The sequence below is a fragment of the Betta splendens genome, chromosome 7, assembly GCF_900634795.4.
Source record: "Betta splendens chromosome 7, fBetSpl5.4, whole genome shotgun sequence".
Lineage (NCBI taxonomy): Eukaryota > Metazoa > Chordata > Actinopteri > Anabantiformes > Osphronemidae > Betta > Betta splendens.
Window position 1 is genome coordinate 15,508,563 of NC_040887.2, and position 18,029 is coordinate 15,526,591.

Sequence of the window (18,029 nt, forward strand, 5' to 3'; positions counted from 1 at the left end):
TTGATGTATTGAATGTGACTTTATATTAAACCGTCTGGATGGTTTTCTGTGCAAAGGCTTGTACTCTCTGGTGCTGCACGGCCACTGCAGCAATCATCTACATGCAAATCTGTACAGTGTGTGTGTGTGTGTATGTGTTTCATAGAAAATTGTGTTTTCTCGTTGGCACGGTTCCATTTAGGATGCCTGTGGATGGACACCTCCACCCCTTCTATATAAGATATAAGATGTGGCATGTAGAATATTCTGCCTTGTTAGCTATCACAGAACACGGTTGTGTCCTTTCATGCAGTACAATCTGTCTTTATTCTCCCTGTGCTGCCGATATCGCGTTTGACATTTCAACGAAACCCTCCTTTGAGCAGACGAACGAGATTAGAATAGAGGTGCAAGGCCACAACGCTTCAAACACAAGGCACCCAAATCTGCCCGGTCGCTGGGTTGGAACCAGCAGCTGGTCGGTCAACTCCAGGTTTGTCCTGATTGTAAAAACATGGCAACTTGGCTTTCGAAGCCCAAAAAAAAAAACATACCTGGATGATTTTGTTGGTGGACATACAGTTGTAGAGCTATATTAAACTTATCTGACCGGCATCTACTGTAAATTAAGCTCATACAGTATGTGTTGCATGTCGAGCCCTGTGATGGACTGGTTCCAGCACCACCCGCAACCCCGCATGGGAACAAGCGGTAGAAAATGGATGGATGTTGCCTGCTTCTCTTCCAAACTCTTTTCATCATAGTTATTATGACGTACTGCATGTTTTAGCACGATGAGGCCTTTTATCCCGCTGAGTGTTCTTTGTTCTACCTTTGTATTTCATTTTCTTTTTTCTGTTTGTACAAGAACAAAACTTTCTTAAGTTTAATCTTCCCCAACCCGCGTCTCCAATTTTGCCCGCGTGCATTTACACCAATTTGCGAGCAGACACACACTTTGATGCATAAAGAAACAAACAAAGCGAACGTGTCTAATTCCAACCCTGTTTTCTTAAAACACAACAGGAACTGTCAAATTGCTGTTGCTAAACTTTGTGATTTACCAAACTATGAATAATCTGTGCATAAATTAAGTGAAGGGATAATGAGAAATGCCACGCTTCTGTGATGAGAGAAAATGGAACGCAGCAGTGGCCAATCAACTCGTGAAGATTGGAAATAGAATCAACAAGCTCACCTGACAAAAAAGAAACATGCCGGCATGAAAAAACACGACTGGAACCCAGGCTTCCATTGGCTCTGGTCCTGGAACAGCTGTAAATTAAGGGGGCAAGAGCTCCTTTGGGCGCATGCAGAGACCGACCACTAAACATGCGCTGTCTCCTTATGGGGTGATCACATTTGCCCCCGCACAAGCCTGATGCACAGACAGCTGCGTATTCACTGTTAATGGGGAACTGGCTGGGCTGCCACGTACACACACACACACACAGACACATTTGAGGATGGGAAAGGCTCGAATGTATGCAAAAACGGGGCACCGGGCCTCTCCATCCATCAGTCTGTTGCATCCATGTCCAGTATTAGCAGGACGATGTGACAGTGCTGCAGGACGCCGGCCAGGCCTGCGTTCTGGAACAGGCAGACTCTGCTAATTTACATTAATTAAAGCACTTGGTTGTGATGTGACAGTAAAATATTAGCTGGCTGCGGTGCAAGGCTCGTCGAGTTGTCCAGATTATTTGCACCACAGCCATCTAATATGAATGAATGCACAAACATCTAACGTTGCGCTGACGTTTCGCTACAAGTGTCCTGTTTCTAAGCTCCCAGTTGATTTCAAAACGTTGAAAACGCTGGGCGTGAGAATTGAGATTTACAGATTCATTAGGTTCTGAAAGTCAACAGCGTTGGGTGGAGAAAATATCACAATAATCCCATTTTGCTTGAAGACCATCTCCTCTCATTTCACCCCACAGCTCAAAGGTGCCCGGGAGGCACGGCGCAGTCTGTCTAACTGCCACCACGGCAAATCAATTGTTAATAAAGCGTCAGAAGGCTTCCTCGGCTATACCTTTCATTTCCCCTCCTCAAAGCTGCGGGGCAAATTAGCCTGCCAAGAGGATGAGAGCGGGCGAGCATCACAAGCCAAAGAAAGAGCCGTGCAAAAAAAAAAAAAAAAAAATTAATAAAAAAAAACCTCGACCCAACACCTACAATTAAATTAGCAAATCACTGCTCTTAATTAAACAGGGAATTACAAGAAGAGGTGTGGATCTGAGACGTGACGGACGTGGGCAAAGCGCTCGCTGCATCTGATTTTTGTTAGTGCTAGTGGGGTGAGGGAAGAGGAGGAAAGTACATGTAGAGGAGGAAAGGAAGAGCAGATGAAAGAGTAACAAAACTCGCCCCTTGAGCAGAACAGCAAGGCTGTTACTTCTTCTCTACCCCCCCTCCCTTCTACGGGTTCCTTTTCCTCCCACTCCCTTATATCCTTGTCAACCCTCCCTTACTTGGCTTCTGCCCCCCCCCCCCCCCCCCCACACACACACACACACACACACTACCTTCCACCAGTTGTTGGAACTGTGTGCTAATGAGCTGTGTGATTGACAGCTGGATTACACTCTCGCTTTGTAATTCCTTCATTTCTGTGTTTAGGAAAATCACCCCCAGACCAAGGTTTTGCCTCCAGCTTTCAATAACAGATCTCAGCGTTTGTATGCGCACGCCCATGTGCAGTGCAGCATCAAGCGTCGTGCTACTACCCGTTCCGGGAGTTGAGGTCATGGCAGGACAACAGAGCACTAATTACCTCCACTGTACACTGAGGCGATGCGCGTTACCATGCAGGACCTGCTCACCGGCGCCCGAATGGTGCAGCGAGAGAGAGCACGTCTCTCTGTGCGTCCACGCTCGGGGCACAGAGAGTCAACTCCTCATCCCTTTACCCCAGAGATGAGCAAACACTCTTCTCTGGTCTGAGCGAGGCTGCTCCTCCTCATCCTCGGTCCAGCCCTCCCTCCTTTATCTCCCCCCCCACAGGAGCTTGTTCCCTCAGCGGCCACAGGATTCGCTCTGTTTTTGATCATTCTCAGACTCAGAGCTAGACAACTTATCTGCTTCCCTACACTCTCGCTGGCCCACAGGAGGAAAGCGGCGCCTTTTATTACCCTCACTCTTTGCCTCGCCTTCTGATGTGGTGGAGAAAGAAAAAAGAAACAATAGACACATAGGAGGCAGACAAAAAAAAAGAAAAAGGATTCTGGTCAGTGTGTTTAAAAACGGTGTTGTCCTGAGGCTCAGATTTGGATTAAACTTCAACCAACTCTATAATAATATTCATCATAGTTCTTTATAGCAGCTACAGTAGCCTTAATACTAAAACATCTTACAGTACAGTATGTAAGAAATGTTGTGGATGCGCAATTCTACATATACCAGTAAGAACAAAAAGGTACATTTTAACCTGGCACAAAGTGAAGAGGGTGTATGCGTTTTCAGAGGCTACGGCGGTGGTTCCTCTACAGCCCAGCACCATAGGCAGTGGCGACAGCATGAAATACGCTCATATTCTAATGGTCAAAAGCGCTGGACAACGGTTAGAATCCAGACATTTAGCTGCTACAGCACATGTTCCAGCTGCTGATGTGGTTCCAGACGTAGTCATCCCGCCGTCATGGTCTGGGTATGTGCTAGTTATTACCACTCCTGCACAATCACTGGAACAGCTATGATTATCTGCCTATGACTTAATTACAGACTTTCACATTTACCGAGCGGAGAGCAGACGAACAGAGAGGCTATTTTAGAAAGACAGGATACAGTGGAAGGTCTGCGTCCTGCTTCAGTTTCATACGGCTCACACTTAAAGTACAGTCAAACTCGCCTCCTCCTCTTCGATGCCAACGCCACAAATCAAATCACTGTTTCATGTTCCAATAAAAAGAAATGACTCCTCATATGCTGTTTTGATCTTACCAAATTTCTGGTAATGAACCAACATGTTTGCAATTTAATATATCTGACGCTTTCAGAGCTGAATTATGAATTAAATTGACTTTCATCTTTGAAAAGTTGCTCATTTATTCAACAAGCTTCACTAATTAGTAATGGCAGCAGCTCAGTTGATCAAGCACTTGTACAAATAATGAGTGATCAACTGAGATAAATACATGTAATACATATGAATTTTACAGATTGATCATGTAAAATCATACTGTGCACAAGCTCTGACCTGGTGTTTTGGTTTGGTCAATAATGATGAGCTTGATGTAACCGCTCTACTAATTTTAATCATCTTAAACAGTTGGAAATGTATTTATTTAACTTATTAACGTACTAAAAAGGTCTTGTTTTCACTAAATTCAACCACCTCAAAGACGCGGCTAAGCAGCCAGACAACAGACTGGATGAAGGATGGAAGGACTCCCCTTCAGGGAAATGAGTAAATCTGTCAATAAAAGTCAATCTCTAGCTTTGAATGAATCATCCCGTGTTGTTTGCGGAGACTCGATTTCCTCTGGAGGCACCTTTGTTAGCTCCTCGTTAGCTTTTAGCCTGCTGAACAGCACTGGCCCAGACACCATGGGATTTAGCGATTCATTGACATCGGCGGGGCTCTGTTTGTCGACCTCTGAGTCCTCTATGCTTTGCCGGCTGTCTCCCCTCTTCCCGCGCGGCTTTCTTGTTCAAAGGCAGTGATTCGACTGTGTGTTGAACTTGGGAACTTAATGGAGAACATGCATGAGCAGTTCAGCATATAATTAGTGATTACCAGACAGCCACGTCTTCTGAGGACTTCCATCTTTTATTTCATCCTCCCGTAAAGACGAAGGATCATAAAGCAAAGAGAATCGCATATGAGGCTGTGATGCTCTTGAATGTGCCCTGCCCACATTATCAGAGAGTTCACACTTTTCTGCTGGGTGAGAGAATATTATAGGAAATGGACAGAATTCTCTTTAATTAAGAATAACCATCTGATTCAGTTTAGGGAACGTAGGGTAGGAAGAGTAATGCAGGCCAAAGGTGAGAGCACTCAACCATTATTTCATATTCTCTTTTGATTATGCAGTTATGAGGAGTTTTTAGAACAATGGTTCCAAATAAGCTTTTACTTCACTCCTCTTTAACTATGTTTTGTAGAAATTGGGAGCTAAAGATTTTAGAAGAAAAGAAGACAATTATCCAAATTGAGCTCATGCATTTTTCATTTGGTGCTTGGGCTATTTCAGCCCAAGCACCAAATGAAAAATGAAAAGTAAAGTTAAAATCTTACAGAAAAAGGAATAGAAAAGTGATGGCACCACGATGAATGAATCATCGCTTTATTGGTCACTTTCGTGGCGTTATTTCCAACTGAATCAATTAAATCGTAATTAAAGCGCCGCCATGAGTAAACAGGGGCAGAAGAAGAGTTTGGCGTGAGTGGGCATGAAGGAGGACACAGCGTTTGGGCCGAGGCCAAGGTTCTACTGGAGTAGTGGGCGGCCTGGGAGGGGAAATCCAGCCATTTATATTAGAGTGCCATGACGGGTTTCTCCGTTTCTCAGTGTGTTTGCATGAATGTGTAACTACAAAAGTACACAATGCACCTGCTGCTCGGAGCCGTAGCTGGACTAAAAGACAAGATCCATGTTAATCACAAGCAAAGAGAAAGCACCCCTGCCTATGCTTATCCTGCTGGTGTATTTGTCGTCCACTGCATCCCAGAAAAAAGACAAACGAGCCTTAGATCCGCATGTCCAGACCTTCTGGCTGCTAATGACAAACCAGTGAATGCAGGGACACCTTAAAGCAGCATGAGAGAGAGGGGAGGGGTCGTGGAGGCTAGAAGTGTTCCCTTGTCATCTCACAGCCTTCATAGCCCATACAGACCATCTGTGCATTAAAGAGCTGGAGTCCAAGCAAAGTATTTAAACAGGTTTAATGTCTTCAGGAGGGCTGTAACCTTGGTCCTGTCGGGCCCCAGAAGGTCCATCATACCGAGGCGGGAGGTCTCTTAATGTACTGAGCAGATGACAAGGAGCCAGACTTCAGCCACACTGCTGAGTAACTCAACCTGCAGGAAGTCATCCCAGTTTTCTTTTTTTTAATCCGCTCCTATTGTTCCTCCTCTCCAAACAAAGGTGTCAAAAATATCATTAAAGAATAATGTCCTCCACCTGCTTGCTTTCTTCTGCGATTCGCTCCCACTTGCCGTTCTAATGACCAGCTTGCAGAAACCTGGAGGATTCCTGCTATGCAAACTACCTCGGAGCGTGCATTCAAGCACCGAGCGCACACGCGTCCTGTACTGCGGCACACAAAGGCGCATGACTGTTCCCCAGCATGGTCCCTCAAGCCTAACAGCTTTAATCAAAGGAACTCCTGCAGGTGTAATGCCTGCCCCCTTCTGCTTATCGCACAGCCACTCGTGTGCAGTGACAAAAACAGTGGAGCATGTGTCTAAATCATGTCTATGAGCCTGCCTGGGAAATCCAGACCACTATTTGACTCATACTCCTGCAATAACATCACAGGTTAGCTCCCTGTGGCCACATTAAGCAACTCTGAGTATGTACAGTATGCTGTGTCTTCATTGCTTCACCATAAAACAAGCATAAGCTTTAAGCTTTATTGTAAGTAATAGCCACATATGCATTGAGTGAATACGCTGGGAAAAATCAGCCACAAAAAGCCTGTAACGGTTCAAACTTGAAAAGAGAGAATAGAGATTCTTGATGTTGTTTTGCATTTTATAAGATTAGATTGTCATATGAGAGGCGGATTCGGAAACAAAAGATGAATGATTCAGAACAGCAGCGGAGAATGAAAGAAAAATAAGACTTCACCGCAGATTAGAATAAAGTAAGACGCCATGATGCACAACTGATAAAAGAGCGAAAACAATGAGAGTCTGTTTAAAGGCAGAAGCAGAAGGAAACAAATGAGCCCATATTCCAACAATGTCTAATCTCCACGAGGACGCCTGTCTGCTATCGACCCAGATAACACCGCAGGCCGTGTGTCATGAGATTAGGGGCAAAGGTAAACAGAAAATCAAAACAATCTAATTCTGGTTGAGGCTGAAGTGAGAAAGAAAACTGATGACCATCCCAAAAGAGCGCATGAAAAGAAACGGCATCTTTTATTCAGCCTCCTGTGAGTCACTGCTGTGAGCCAGACTTCTGTCACCGCATTACCAGGCCCAGAGTCTAACTTCTCGGAGAAGTCTCGTTCTTGGTCTTATTTTTATTGTACCGTGAACAAAGCAATGTGCTGTGACGCCTTACAGTAAGGTGTAAAAGTGATTACTGTACGAATACTGTACGCAGCAGCAACCTGCGAACCTCAAGTTGCTAAATCATCAGAACACGCGACAAAGTAACATCGCGCCTACTGGATTTTGAAAAATCACCTAAAGCCTTGCAGCAAAGCTTCACCAACCACGGCGGGTGAAACTGCGCATCTGGGCCCTTTCGGTTTCTTGACGGAAGAGGTTTCTGAAAATATTATCCTGCAGAAAATGACAGCTTTAAACACTCTCTTTTATTCAGAATGCAAAGCTTCCTCATCCCTTTCTCCTGGTTTCTGGTTATCCTCAAAATGAGCAGCAGCCAAAACACACTGAACGTCACAGCAACAAGATGGCACCGAACGGGGAAAGGCGGCATCTGGGTGGGAGATGTCCTCATCTCCTTTCAATGGAGATATAAACAGATACTGCAAGAAACTGCATAATGCACTTTACAGTGATGTGCATCAAAATATGTTATCATGGCATCTTAGGTAAAAATAAACTATCATTTAGATTTTCTAATATGAAAAAAGTCAGAAAAACTCTTGAGTAATGCTTAGCGCCCGCTTTTAGCTCTTCATTATCAGGTGTGCAGACAAGTGCTGACATTTTGTTTGGGTCAACACAGCACATCACCCTGACAAGAGTCATAAAACCAGTTCCAACTGTTAGAGCTCAACGATCTACAGTGGGAAACGTTATTTACAGCTGCAACGCATTCAAGAGCTGCTTGCTTACGCGAGTTTGCCAAGAGAAAACTCTGCAAAACTGCATTCTGACGAATCGCGGATGAGGCCAAAGCGGAGATGCGCCCTGCTAACGAACGTTCAGGCCTGACGCGTTGACGGAAGGAGATCGCCTTCAAAACACAGTTTCTAAAAACAATATGATGACTGTGAAGCAAAACTGTTGAAAGCTGCACCACGGACGTCTGCGTTCTCCCATCTGAGGTAGTGACACTTAAAAAAAAAAGTCCAAATTTACCGAATCTGTCTTTCAATCCCGGTTTCACCTCGCTCGCGCTCTGTTCCACCCACGCGCACGCGAATGAGCGCGGCGGCGCATACAGAAAGCAAAAGCACCAGTAACCCAAACAAAGTCCAAGGTCAGCAGAGTGGGCTCACTGAGCTGAAACCACCGGGCCTGGCTTTCATTAGCACGGCCAGAGTCAGCAGAGGGACGCAGGGACACACGGGCCGAGGTTACGTCGCCTGCCTCTGTTTATGTGTGCGCGGCTGGCCAGGGCCCAGCTCACACTCTGTCTGTCGCCTGTGAGATACAAAAACACTCCAAACATCCCGACAACATCTGCTCTTGATACAAATATCCAACCTCCAAATTGTTTTAACGACAGATTGTGTTTTTCCTCCACAGCTGAAACATCATTTGTCTGAATGAAAACTTTGTCTATGTCGATTTTTCAGACTAAAGCCCGGACCCGGTGGAGCTTTTCCTCTTGTGATACAGTAGTCTGACTCTGGCGCTCACCGCCTCTAATGAAATCAGCTCCTAATGTGTCATATATAAATGTATGTTCTCTCCCACACACACGCACGATGAGCAAGGTTCTCACCCTTTAAAGTCATCACCTCGTGTCTTAAACTCCTGCTGTTTCACTGCTGATCAAGCAAAGAAATAAAAAGAAAAAAACAACACAAACATGATAAATGCTGCACAAAACACCTGTATACAATCCAGCATCTACAAGCTACTCGCACAAATCAAGCATAGGTGTGGGTGACTGGCAGGAGGATAAGTGAGGAAAATCAATTTATTTGACAGCAACATTCAGCGGAATAAGGAATATACACTAAAAATAAAAGTGCTGCGCTTATCAATAAAAAGCCGTCAGTTGGCCAGAACACCCGGGAGTTTTTGGGGTGTGATCTGAAAGAGAATCTCAGCCCACAGAAAAATGAACCAAAACAAAGTCTGTGAAAAATGCAGGATGTGATTCATGAACAGGAAAACAATAGAGAACAGATGTAAAGCAGAAATCCTGAAGCAGTAAAATGCTTCATGTGTTTCACTTTGGACAGGATGGTTCTGTAACAATACAATGTGGCAAAGACTTAGCCTTGGCCCTGTTCACAGTTTGGCTTTATTGTCACATTTGCTGTGGTAAATGAATCCTTTTACATTGTGTGCTTCTTCGATGAAACTAAAAAAAGAAAAGAAAGAGTGAAATGTATCTCCCTCCTCCTCCCTGCTGACCTCCTGTCTAGACCCAGGCATCCTCCCCGTCACGGCCAAGGTCCTAGTTCTGTCCTTCCCATTATTCCCCCGGTGGCTAACGTGAGCATGTGTGTGTGCATGTGTATGTGCGCGCGTGCGTGTGGGCGTGCACGAGCGGGTGCCATTAGTCCTGGTCCTGCCCCCATCTGACGGTTTTAGGTTAAACAATATTATTATTAAAGCCTTTCTTAGAGTGGCTTCCTGCCTCCCTTCAGTGACACCCTTACCAACTATAAATCAACTGTCTGAACCCTGTAAGTGTGTGTGTGTGTGTGTGTGTGTGTGTGTGTGTGTGTGTGTGTGTGTGTGTGTGTGTGTGTGTGTGTGTGTGTGTGTGTGTGCGCGCGCGCGTGTGTGGCCACTGCAGCTGTGTTTTCAGTTGGACATGAGGACGGCGATGCAGCTGTGAGCGTGTCACAGGAAAGATGAGCACACATTACGTTAGCGTGATCCTTTCAAATGATGCACATGCAACAATGGCCGTTAATTTAAAACACATGTTTGGAGCAAGGCAGTATTTAAAGCTGGAGACAACTCTTCTTGAAAAATGTGATCACTGGGACCAGACTGAAGACAAAACCCCCCATTAAACCACCAAATGTTAGATTATGCCTGAACGGAGACAACGTCACCTTGCTGAGATCAAACCAGGTAAATAATGCTCACCTGAGCAGCAGCGATGGCTCATCCTGATTGTTTGTGATTGTGTTGACACCCCCTGCTGGGCCGAAGACATCACTACCACTAGAAAGTACCCTCATTTACACTGACACCGTCCCTTCTCCATTCCCACCTCCAGCCAGGCTACAACATCCTGGAGTTAACGACACACTAAAAACTACAAGCCAGTGTCTATGAGCACATGTATATGACCCAAGAGAAGAAAATATAAATAAAAACACACGAGAGAAAGCGCTGATGTAAAGCACTGGACCCTATTAGTTAGTATATTTAGTGGAAGATGCCTTTTTTTACACAAGTGTTCGTCTTGACGCACACTCAAGGCAGTCTAGACAACTGTAACGCTGCCAGGTCACTCGCGACTGAGAAATATACACTGTGCAGCTGGTGAAGACGCAGTCGACCCACAAAAGAGCCATTGTGCGCCCACAGCGAAACAATACGGCTTAGCTGTGCCACGAGAAAAGAGAAGAAGAAGAAAAAAAAAAACACACATCGGGATCAATAGAGAATTGCAATTAGCCTACATTGGCAGGAGCGGTGCCAGATTAGACACAGGATGTCGATTCCATTTCCTGCACTATCAGCCCTCAAACTTGGTTGGCTCACTGTGTAATTGGAGCAATACGCACACAGCTGGACGAGACGTGGAGGTGTAAAGGTGACAGGGTGAAGGATTTTATTAATGAACGCGCTGGTAGTAATCGTGGGGCTAAAGAGGACGAGGCCTCAAAATACACACCTCATGTGTGTCAGGTGTGTGTCATGATAAGCGTGTTCATCTGACGACCACAGTGTATCTCGCAATTGTACTGTCTGGACGTGACGTTCCGAGGCTGGAAAGGCGAGAACCACACGTTTTCCAGAGCTCTCGACCGGAAATGGAGCCGCTCCGGCCACAGCGTGAATGGTTTTGACAGGAGGTAAAAGCGGCTCGTGGCCGTGTCAGGACCTTACCTCGCGCGACGGCCCGGCCTTGCAGTACATCCCGTGAAATGGGCACAGAGTAGAAGCTTTGTGAGAAGCCAGCTCGGCAGGGACCTTTGGAAGCGCGCTCCCCATTATTCCTCTGCAAGGAACACAATACAGTGTAACGCATCGATAAACATGGATTCCATTGATTTCTCACTTCTCTCCGGTCGCCAGCCTCGGGGAAACGCGGCACACACTGCACACAGCGCAGCGTCTATATTCAACAAGTTTACCAGCAACGTGCTCCGAGGAAGACGCTACCTGCGCGCTCGTGTTTTACGAACGTGACATTATATGGGAAGAAAGGGGCCCTTTTTAAAGAACGGTGCTCGGGGTTTTGGGAGACGCGCGTGCGGCGAAACCGCGTGAATGCAGCGGAATCTTCTATCCCTGACTGCGTCTCACGCTAACGGGGTCAAGGCAACGGGGGCGACTGCGAAGGGGTTAAAACTACTCAGAGCTGGAGAAAACTTTACACCCGTTTAGTGGTCGCTGCTGGTCGCATTGATCGGCTCTACGACGCGCACCAGTGAACTTGAAACGTGCGAACAGACGCGCTGGGGTGGAGATGGAGTATGGGTGAGGAGCGACGCCGGCGGTTCCGCTCCTCGCGTATAAGCACGACACAGAAATAAATAACCATTAGTGGATTCCCTAATTTCCATAACATGGGACTGACGCATCAATCACAGGCTGCGCCATAACGGAGAATCTGCGCAAATACGTGCTGCCACACAGCGCCGATTCAGTTCAACAAGCGCCGGTTTAAACGCGAGGAAATGCGTAAAACGCTTTCGTTTATAAAGTTTACTTCGTGGTGGCAGTACTTTAGGTTCGGACAGTCAGAGCCTACACATCGATCTACCGCTAAAAAAGGCGAAATGACTACAGGAGTGAATGGCTAAATAATAAAGTCATCAAGGCGGTGATTAAATTGTGCAGTAATTTTAACTTGTGGTTGATTCTGCAGCTCAGTGACGAACCCGCAGCGATCCAGAGCCAATCCGCCGGATCCGAGCAGACGAGCCCGCATCGCTGACTCTCACTTTTTCCCGTGTCTTTCCTCCAACACGTTGATGTTTAATAAGGGACCAATTAGCGCACTTATGGGGAAATAACGATCGTCGCTGCCGCAAGAGAACACTGGACTGCACCGGACTCCGTCCGACCGCTACTGTACATGACTTTTTTTGTGTAATTCATGCTCATCCCGCTGCTTTGCGAGAAAAACCCCGCACGCCCGATACGCCGCGTCTCACGGTCCAACAACTCCGCCAAACGCGCCAAGCCGTGCCACAAACGCGCGAGAGATCTTACCCAGAATGTGTCAAGAAGAAGGGCTGCTGTCAGCAACAGCGCGAAGTCAGCTCTCATCGTGGCGAGCGAGCGAACGAGTCGGGGCTGCCTGAGCGAGGGACGACACCGAGAGAGTGGCGACGTGGAATTCTTCCGCGGCGATTGTTTAATTTCCTCCTTTCCTGCGCAGAGAGTTGGACACGTCCCCCCCCTCCTCTCCTCGTGCTCCGTTCACTGTGCTGCAGCTGCGCCCCGACTTTCCCTGGCTCTCTCATCCGCAGGTGAGCGCTCCGCTCAGCATCAAGGCGCAGCCAGCGTCACTCCCCAACCCCTCCTTTCACCCGGTGCGGGGAAGCTCACACGCGCACCCGCGCCCGCACACACATTTAAAGGGACACTCGCCGGCGCGTCGGAGCCAGCGGCCGGCACCGCAGGCGCCTTTTTGAGGTCCCGGAGCGTTCAGCGCATCGCCGCGAAGTCCTGCGCAGCTTTACGCGTGCGAATGAAAGGGATGGATGGAAAACTCATTCACGATTGGCCATGAAAGCTATGAAAGTTCCAGCACCGCTTTACCCGCACGCAGTTCAACGTCTGAAATAGTCATCATTAGAATAAATTGCACACATGTGGGCAGTCTCCCCACAGTCGTTCTGAATATAACACTAATAGCCTGAAATTCAGTCTGGACAAAGTAGCACGCGTGTCACGTGCATTGTGGGCACCACGTGACCTGCAGGTGATCCGCTCAAGTGTCAAACGAAATTACTAAAAGCATATTTTAATCCCGTGCTCTGTGATTCTCTTTATCACCGCGAACGCAGTTTGTAGTTATTATATATATTTTCTGAATCATCATCTCATCAGCTCATCAGCCTGATGGGTCCTTAAGCTTCGCCTGGCGCGGTAATGCCACACGTTTCGTGACAAATCTGTGACATATTTGCATTGGCCGCAGACCATCTTGTTGATTTGCAAGTTAATCCGCACAGAGCTCACCTTTCAGTCGTGGCGTTGAAACACGGGGCGGATACATCTGTTCCAAGCGTTGGGACAGAGGTTTGGAAGGATTTGACCTTGTAGCAGCCTATAGGGGGCAAAAGGAAACTCTAGCCGTATGGTTTCAAATGGAAGGCCACTTGATGAGCAATAGCTCCTTTTTTAGTTTATTCATCACTGATAATGTCAGTAGCTTTGCAATGTTTTCTCCATTTTCACTACTTCTCGCCACTGTTCATATTATATTTCACTTTCGAGTTCCGCTGCGCCGCATGTTGCAAAGATCTTTCAAAACTCAATCTCTCCACTCCTAAATGTGTAAGAAATGTTGTGATTGGGGAGTGTTTTTATGTTTCCAATGCAATAAAAAAGAGATATTGCGAAGAACTACAATACAATATGTGTGATTAGCACATCACATTAACCGTTTTTGTTTGGTTTAACTCAAAGCCGGCAGCATGATGAAACACTATATTGTGCGTTTGTGGCAGGTACATGAGTGTGCTGTTGCATTTCTCTGGGATACACTGAAGGCTGACACGCAAATGTGTTCTTGGCGTGCAGAACTACTGCATGTGCCTTCTTTTTTGTGTCTTTTACCACGGCTTGTGTGTCTATTCATTCAGCGAGTGGCAGAATGTTGAGCAGAAGTTTTCATTTTGTAGAGATGTAGTTAACGTGTTGGGCTGTGATTACAGCACATGCTACTGTACAGCGAATGCTCATCGTGACCTTTCCTAACCGCCTCTGAGGCTGAGACTGCAAAAGAGAAATTTCATCAAAAGAGAAGTTGAACAAAGGTCAGGTCAAAGGGTTTTTAAGTGTTAATCTAAATGTTTGACACTAAATGAACTCCTTGAACCCGACTTCCCTTTTCTAAGAAACACGCAAACTGGTTGACCATGTCCAAGAATTGTCCGTGCATTGGTTCAATACTTCTGCTGATGCGGTGCTATCTGAGGTCTCTACTGTGCCTCGTAGTTCCATCAAATCCTTCTCCGACCACGAAACAGCATCATATAGAGGTTAAAGTTCTCTGCATCTGAGCCAGTGTGCTCCAATCCTGTCAGAAACACTATGACTCCACATTTGTGGGTGGCTGCTCAGCCAGGATCCACTGTGTGACATGCTAGCGTTGGACTGCACCGCCTCTCTCAGTTCCGTCAGTCCCGAAGATCAGCTCCAGCGCCGCTTTTATTCCGGATGGGCACCGTGACACGCTGTCACTTTGTGCCGCTGAACGCCGTGAATGGCAGGTGACTCGAGTGCTTGTGTTGCACAGAATAGACTTCACCATGTGGTACAATATTCAAATCACTTACTCTACTTGTCCATGGTGGCTGATGTGTGGTTAGGTGAACTGAACTTTTTTTTAACCAAAGCATAATTATTCCCTCACAGGTACTGGCATAAATCATAACAACATTCGTCCATTTTCTAGACACTATAAACTTAGGGATAAATTCAACTGCACACAGACTTTGCACAAAGTCCAGTTCGGCTCTGCTGTGTGTTGGTAACAACGCCACAGCATGATCAGACTGATGATTTCACAACCGTCCCTCCCGGTGCAAACATAAACTCGTTAAGCTTTGACACGTTGTATGTCTTACTTCATAGCATTCTTTTAAAAGGTGCAACAGAGCATTTTACTTGTTGCTGTTGTAAAAAGGAGCCTTTATCGTGTGCACAGGCCAAAGCGCGACGCAGTCGACGGTTAAAGTTTGGGATTTGCCCTTTAGCAGTGTGGCGTCTTTCCAGAGATCAAAGCCACTGTTTCTTGATGCATACACAGACGGTGTGGCTGTTTGCTACAGTATCACACAGCAATGATGCGGTTCAGGATTTAGACTCTCTGTCAGCTACTGTATATGTTGCTTGTTCGTCTGTACTTGTGGCATTTTTTTACCTGAAGGACATTTTTACTGTAGCTTCAGGTTGCAAGTAAAGCTGTGTGGGACCAATAACGAAACAAAAAACAGTAACGGGGGGTCTGCTTAATTTAATTCCCTTGAGTTTAAACCACCAGTCGTTATTGTTTTCAGTTTAATTTGCTCTGTTTAGCACTAACACTGCCTGCCACAAGGCACTGTATTTAACTTATAAGATCTCCTACTATGTCAAAATTCAAAAAAGATTTAGAGTCAGCCAAACAGCTGAATCCCTTCTTTCCTTTCTTATGTTTAATTTAGGGTAACAGTGGTTTACTGGAAGTTAATATACTATACAGACTACTGTGTGTATAGTCTGCTCTCAGTTTTCAGTGTGTAAATGACGTAGCATCAATCTTGTCCCAGATACAGAAGATGTTTGGCAAAAACAAGACAGAAAAATTCTGTAAAATGTGTAAAAAACCTCCTGCAGTATTTAAAAAAAGTCATTAACTACTGTAAAAACTGCTAATGCTGAAAGACTGTTATATAGTATTAATACACATTAATACTGCATATTTTTTGCAGTAGTTCAACAACAGCTCAGAAATCTTGTGCTCTTTTTCTGGTTTTGTTTTATTGATATATTCTAGGGATCCTTTCTACTGTAGCTCAGGTTTCCTTTGAATGACTCAGCGTGCTCAGCAGCACATCGGCTCAGAGACCTGGCCTCCATTTGACAGTGATGACAGAAAGTCTAAACTTGAATTTATAGTTTGCGGGTATAGATTTAGCCCAAAAACGTATTGTTTGTTAGAAGGGAATGGGATTTCTGAAGAGCCGCTGAATGAATCCTATATATAGCAGCTGCAAAAGCAGTTCATATTCAGCATAGGGTTCACACACACGCACGCAAACACACATATTTCTTGAGTGAGCGACCAATTTCCAAGCAGAAACTACCAAACGTACAGTAAGCAGCGTACAGAACCCCAGAACCTCTCAGCGGAGGTTGTACGAGCTGGAGGGAGCAATGGAAGCCTCTATTTCCAAAAACAACAAAAAATGCCTATATCTGTCAACCACCCATGGAGACCTGCCGCCGTATTGTGTGCAGGGTACTTCATTATGTCATTTCATATTACTGCATCCAAACTTCTCAAATGCACCCAAGCCCAGGGAGTTGTAAGAAGCCAGACAGCCCGGGTCTAATGGCAGTAAAAGAAAGCAGGGACGACAGGTGGCATCGCTCTAAGTTGTCTGTAAGCATATTCTAAGGGGCCCAGTTGTCTCCTGCTCTCCTGATAATGATGCTTTCATTACCCATTGGGATGCCAGGCATGTCCTATACACTAAAATCACTAGGGATCTCTGTCTCTGACTCCCTCTCTCTCTCTCTCTCGCTCTCTCTCGGCAAACTAATTTGGTCGCAGTTCGGGTTTCACGTTTGTATTCCTGTCCCCACTTCACTCTAAGCCAATTAATGCAAATTATACTGAGAAAGGAAAGTGAGTAAAAGTGCAAAGGCTAAAAAGTAAACCCACTGAGTACGGTAGCAGTCTTTACAAGAACGATTAAATTATTCCCTTTTTATGTGCCACCGGGGACCTTCCTCTGGGTCTGAAGAGTCACTCCACACGCAGGGATTTTTATGTTCCGCCCGCTATACCTTGCAAGAAAATATAACTGATACGATTTTTGGAAGATTGGACTGTGTTGTGATCCCACCCATTCCTTTCGGATTATGTGGCTGCCGGGGTTTCCTCGTCCTGGCTCCAGTATCCTGTGGATTCAACTGCGGTTCTACACACAAAAAAGTTGATGACAGACTCATGACCCGCTGACAGCTCTGAGACAATAACCCGGGCAAAGAGCGGGGACGTTTGGAGCTCGGAGCAATACGCAAAACTATTGTTTGATTTCCCAACTTTGATGGAGACGCGGTGGAAAGCGAATGCAGCTGCATGACCCCAGTGGCGCGGCTGTGGAGTGAAGCTTTGTGATATTCAGACATCACCAAACCAGCTGCGAAGTGGTCACTGGAACAATGCGGAGCAGCAGCACCCACAGCCGGCGAGAGTCACACGGCTGCTCAGGCCAGTGTGACTCTGGCCATTCAAATGAATTCATCTGTCCAATGACTCATACAGATCATGTGGTGAGTTTAAGAGCAGCTTCAAAGGCCTAATCAACAGGCACTAGTGTACAGTATATGTACTTTTGCCATATGAAAATGTAACATAGGATGTTTGAAACACCCGGACCTCGAATGCATGCAAAAAAATGTATAAGAGACAGAGTCTGATGTGAATGGTGTGGACGTATTACCCAGCACAGTATAGCTGGCTTCCATTTGCAGCTGTCACTCATTTTTACCTGTAGCAGCCTCAGACCGAGAGATGAGACCAGTCCACGAGCTGCACACCGCATTCCATATTCCTCCCTCAGATGTTGTTGCACGGAGAGTGTGGAAACATGTACAGGCGCTGTCAATATGCAGTAGGCATGACGCATGTGCCATGTCATGACTGGGGAGGAGAGGCGTTCACGCCATTCCTCGGCAGGGAGAATTTTTAGCAGCATTGGGATCCACTCAGTGGAGATGCCCCTAAGGCTGATAGCACGCTTTGATCAAAGATAGAGCCTGTTAAAAATCACCAGCCGCCTGTTTCCCCTCTATCTTTTTGTATATCTCTTTTTCTCCATCCCTCGTTCTTCCTCTCCAGCCCTCTCGCTTTACATCCCCCCCTCCTCCA

The 18,029-nt window shown here is 46.1% G+C and overlaps 1 protein-coding gene across 2 annotated transcripts in view; it reads right to left on the minus strand.

Moving 5' to 3' along the window:
• The window catches only part of LOC114858988 (cadherin-4-like), a 170,627-nt gene extending 157,782 nt beyond the window's left edge, over nt 1-12,845 (minus strand). Inside the window, exons 1-2 of one of the 2 annotated variants that reach the window (XM_041071577.2) lie at nt 12,428-12,845; nt 11,096-11,207 (exon numbers count right to left, since the gene is read on the minus strand). In XM_041071577.2, coding sequence (XP_040927511.1) covers nt 11,096-11,207; nt 12,428-12,484 — 169 coding nt within the window. In that variant the 5' untranslated portion in view covers nt 12,485-12,845. The remainder of the gene's footprint in view (nt 1-11,095; nt 11,208-12,427) is intronic. The other variant, XM_029156792.3, reaches the window with a different exon arrangement.
• Nucleotides 12,846-18,029: the final 5,184 nt, after the last annotated feature.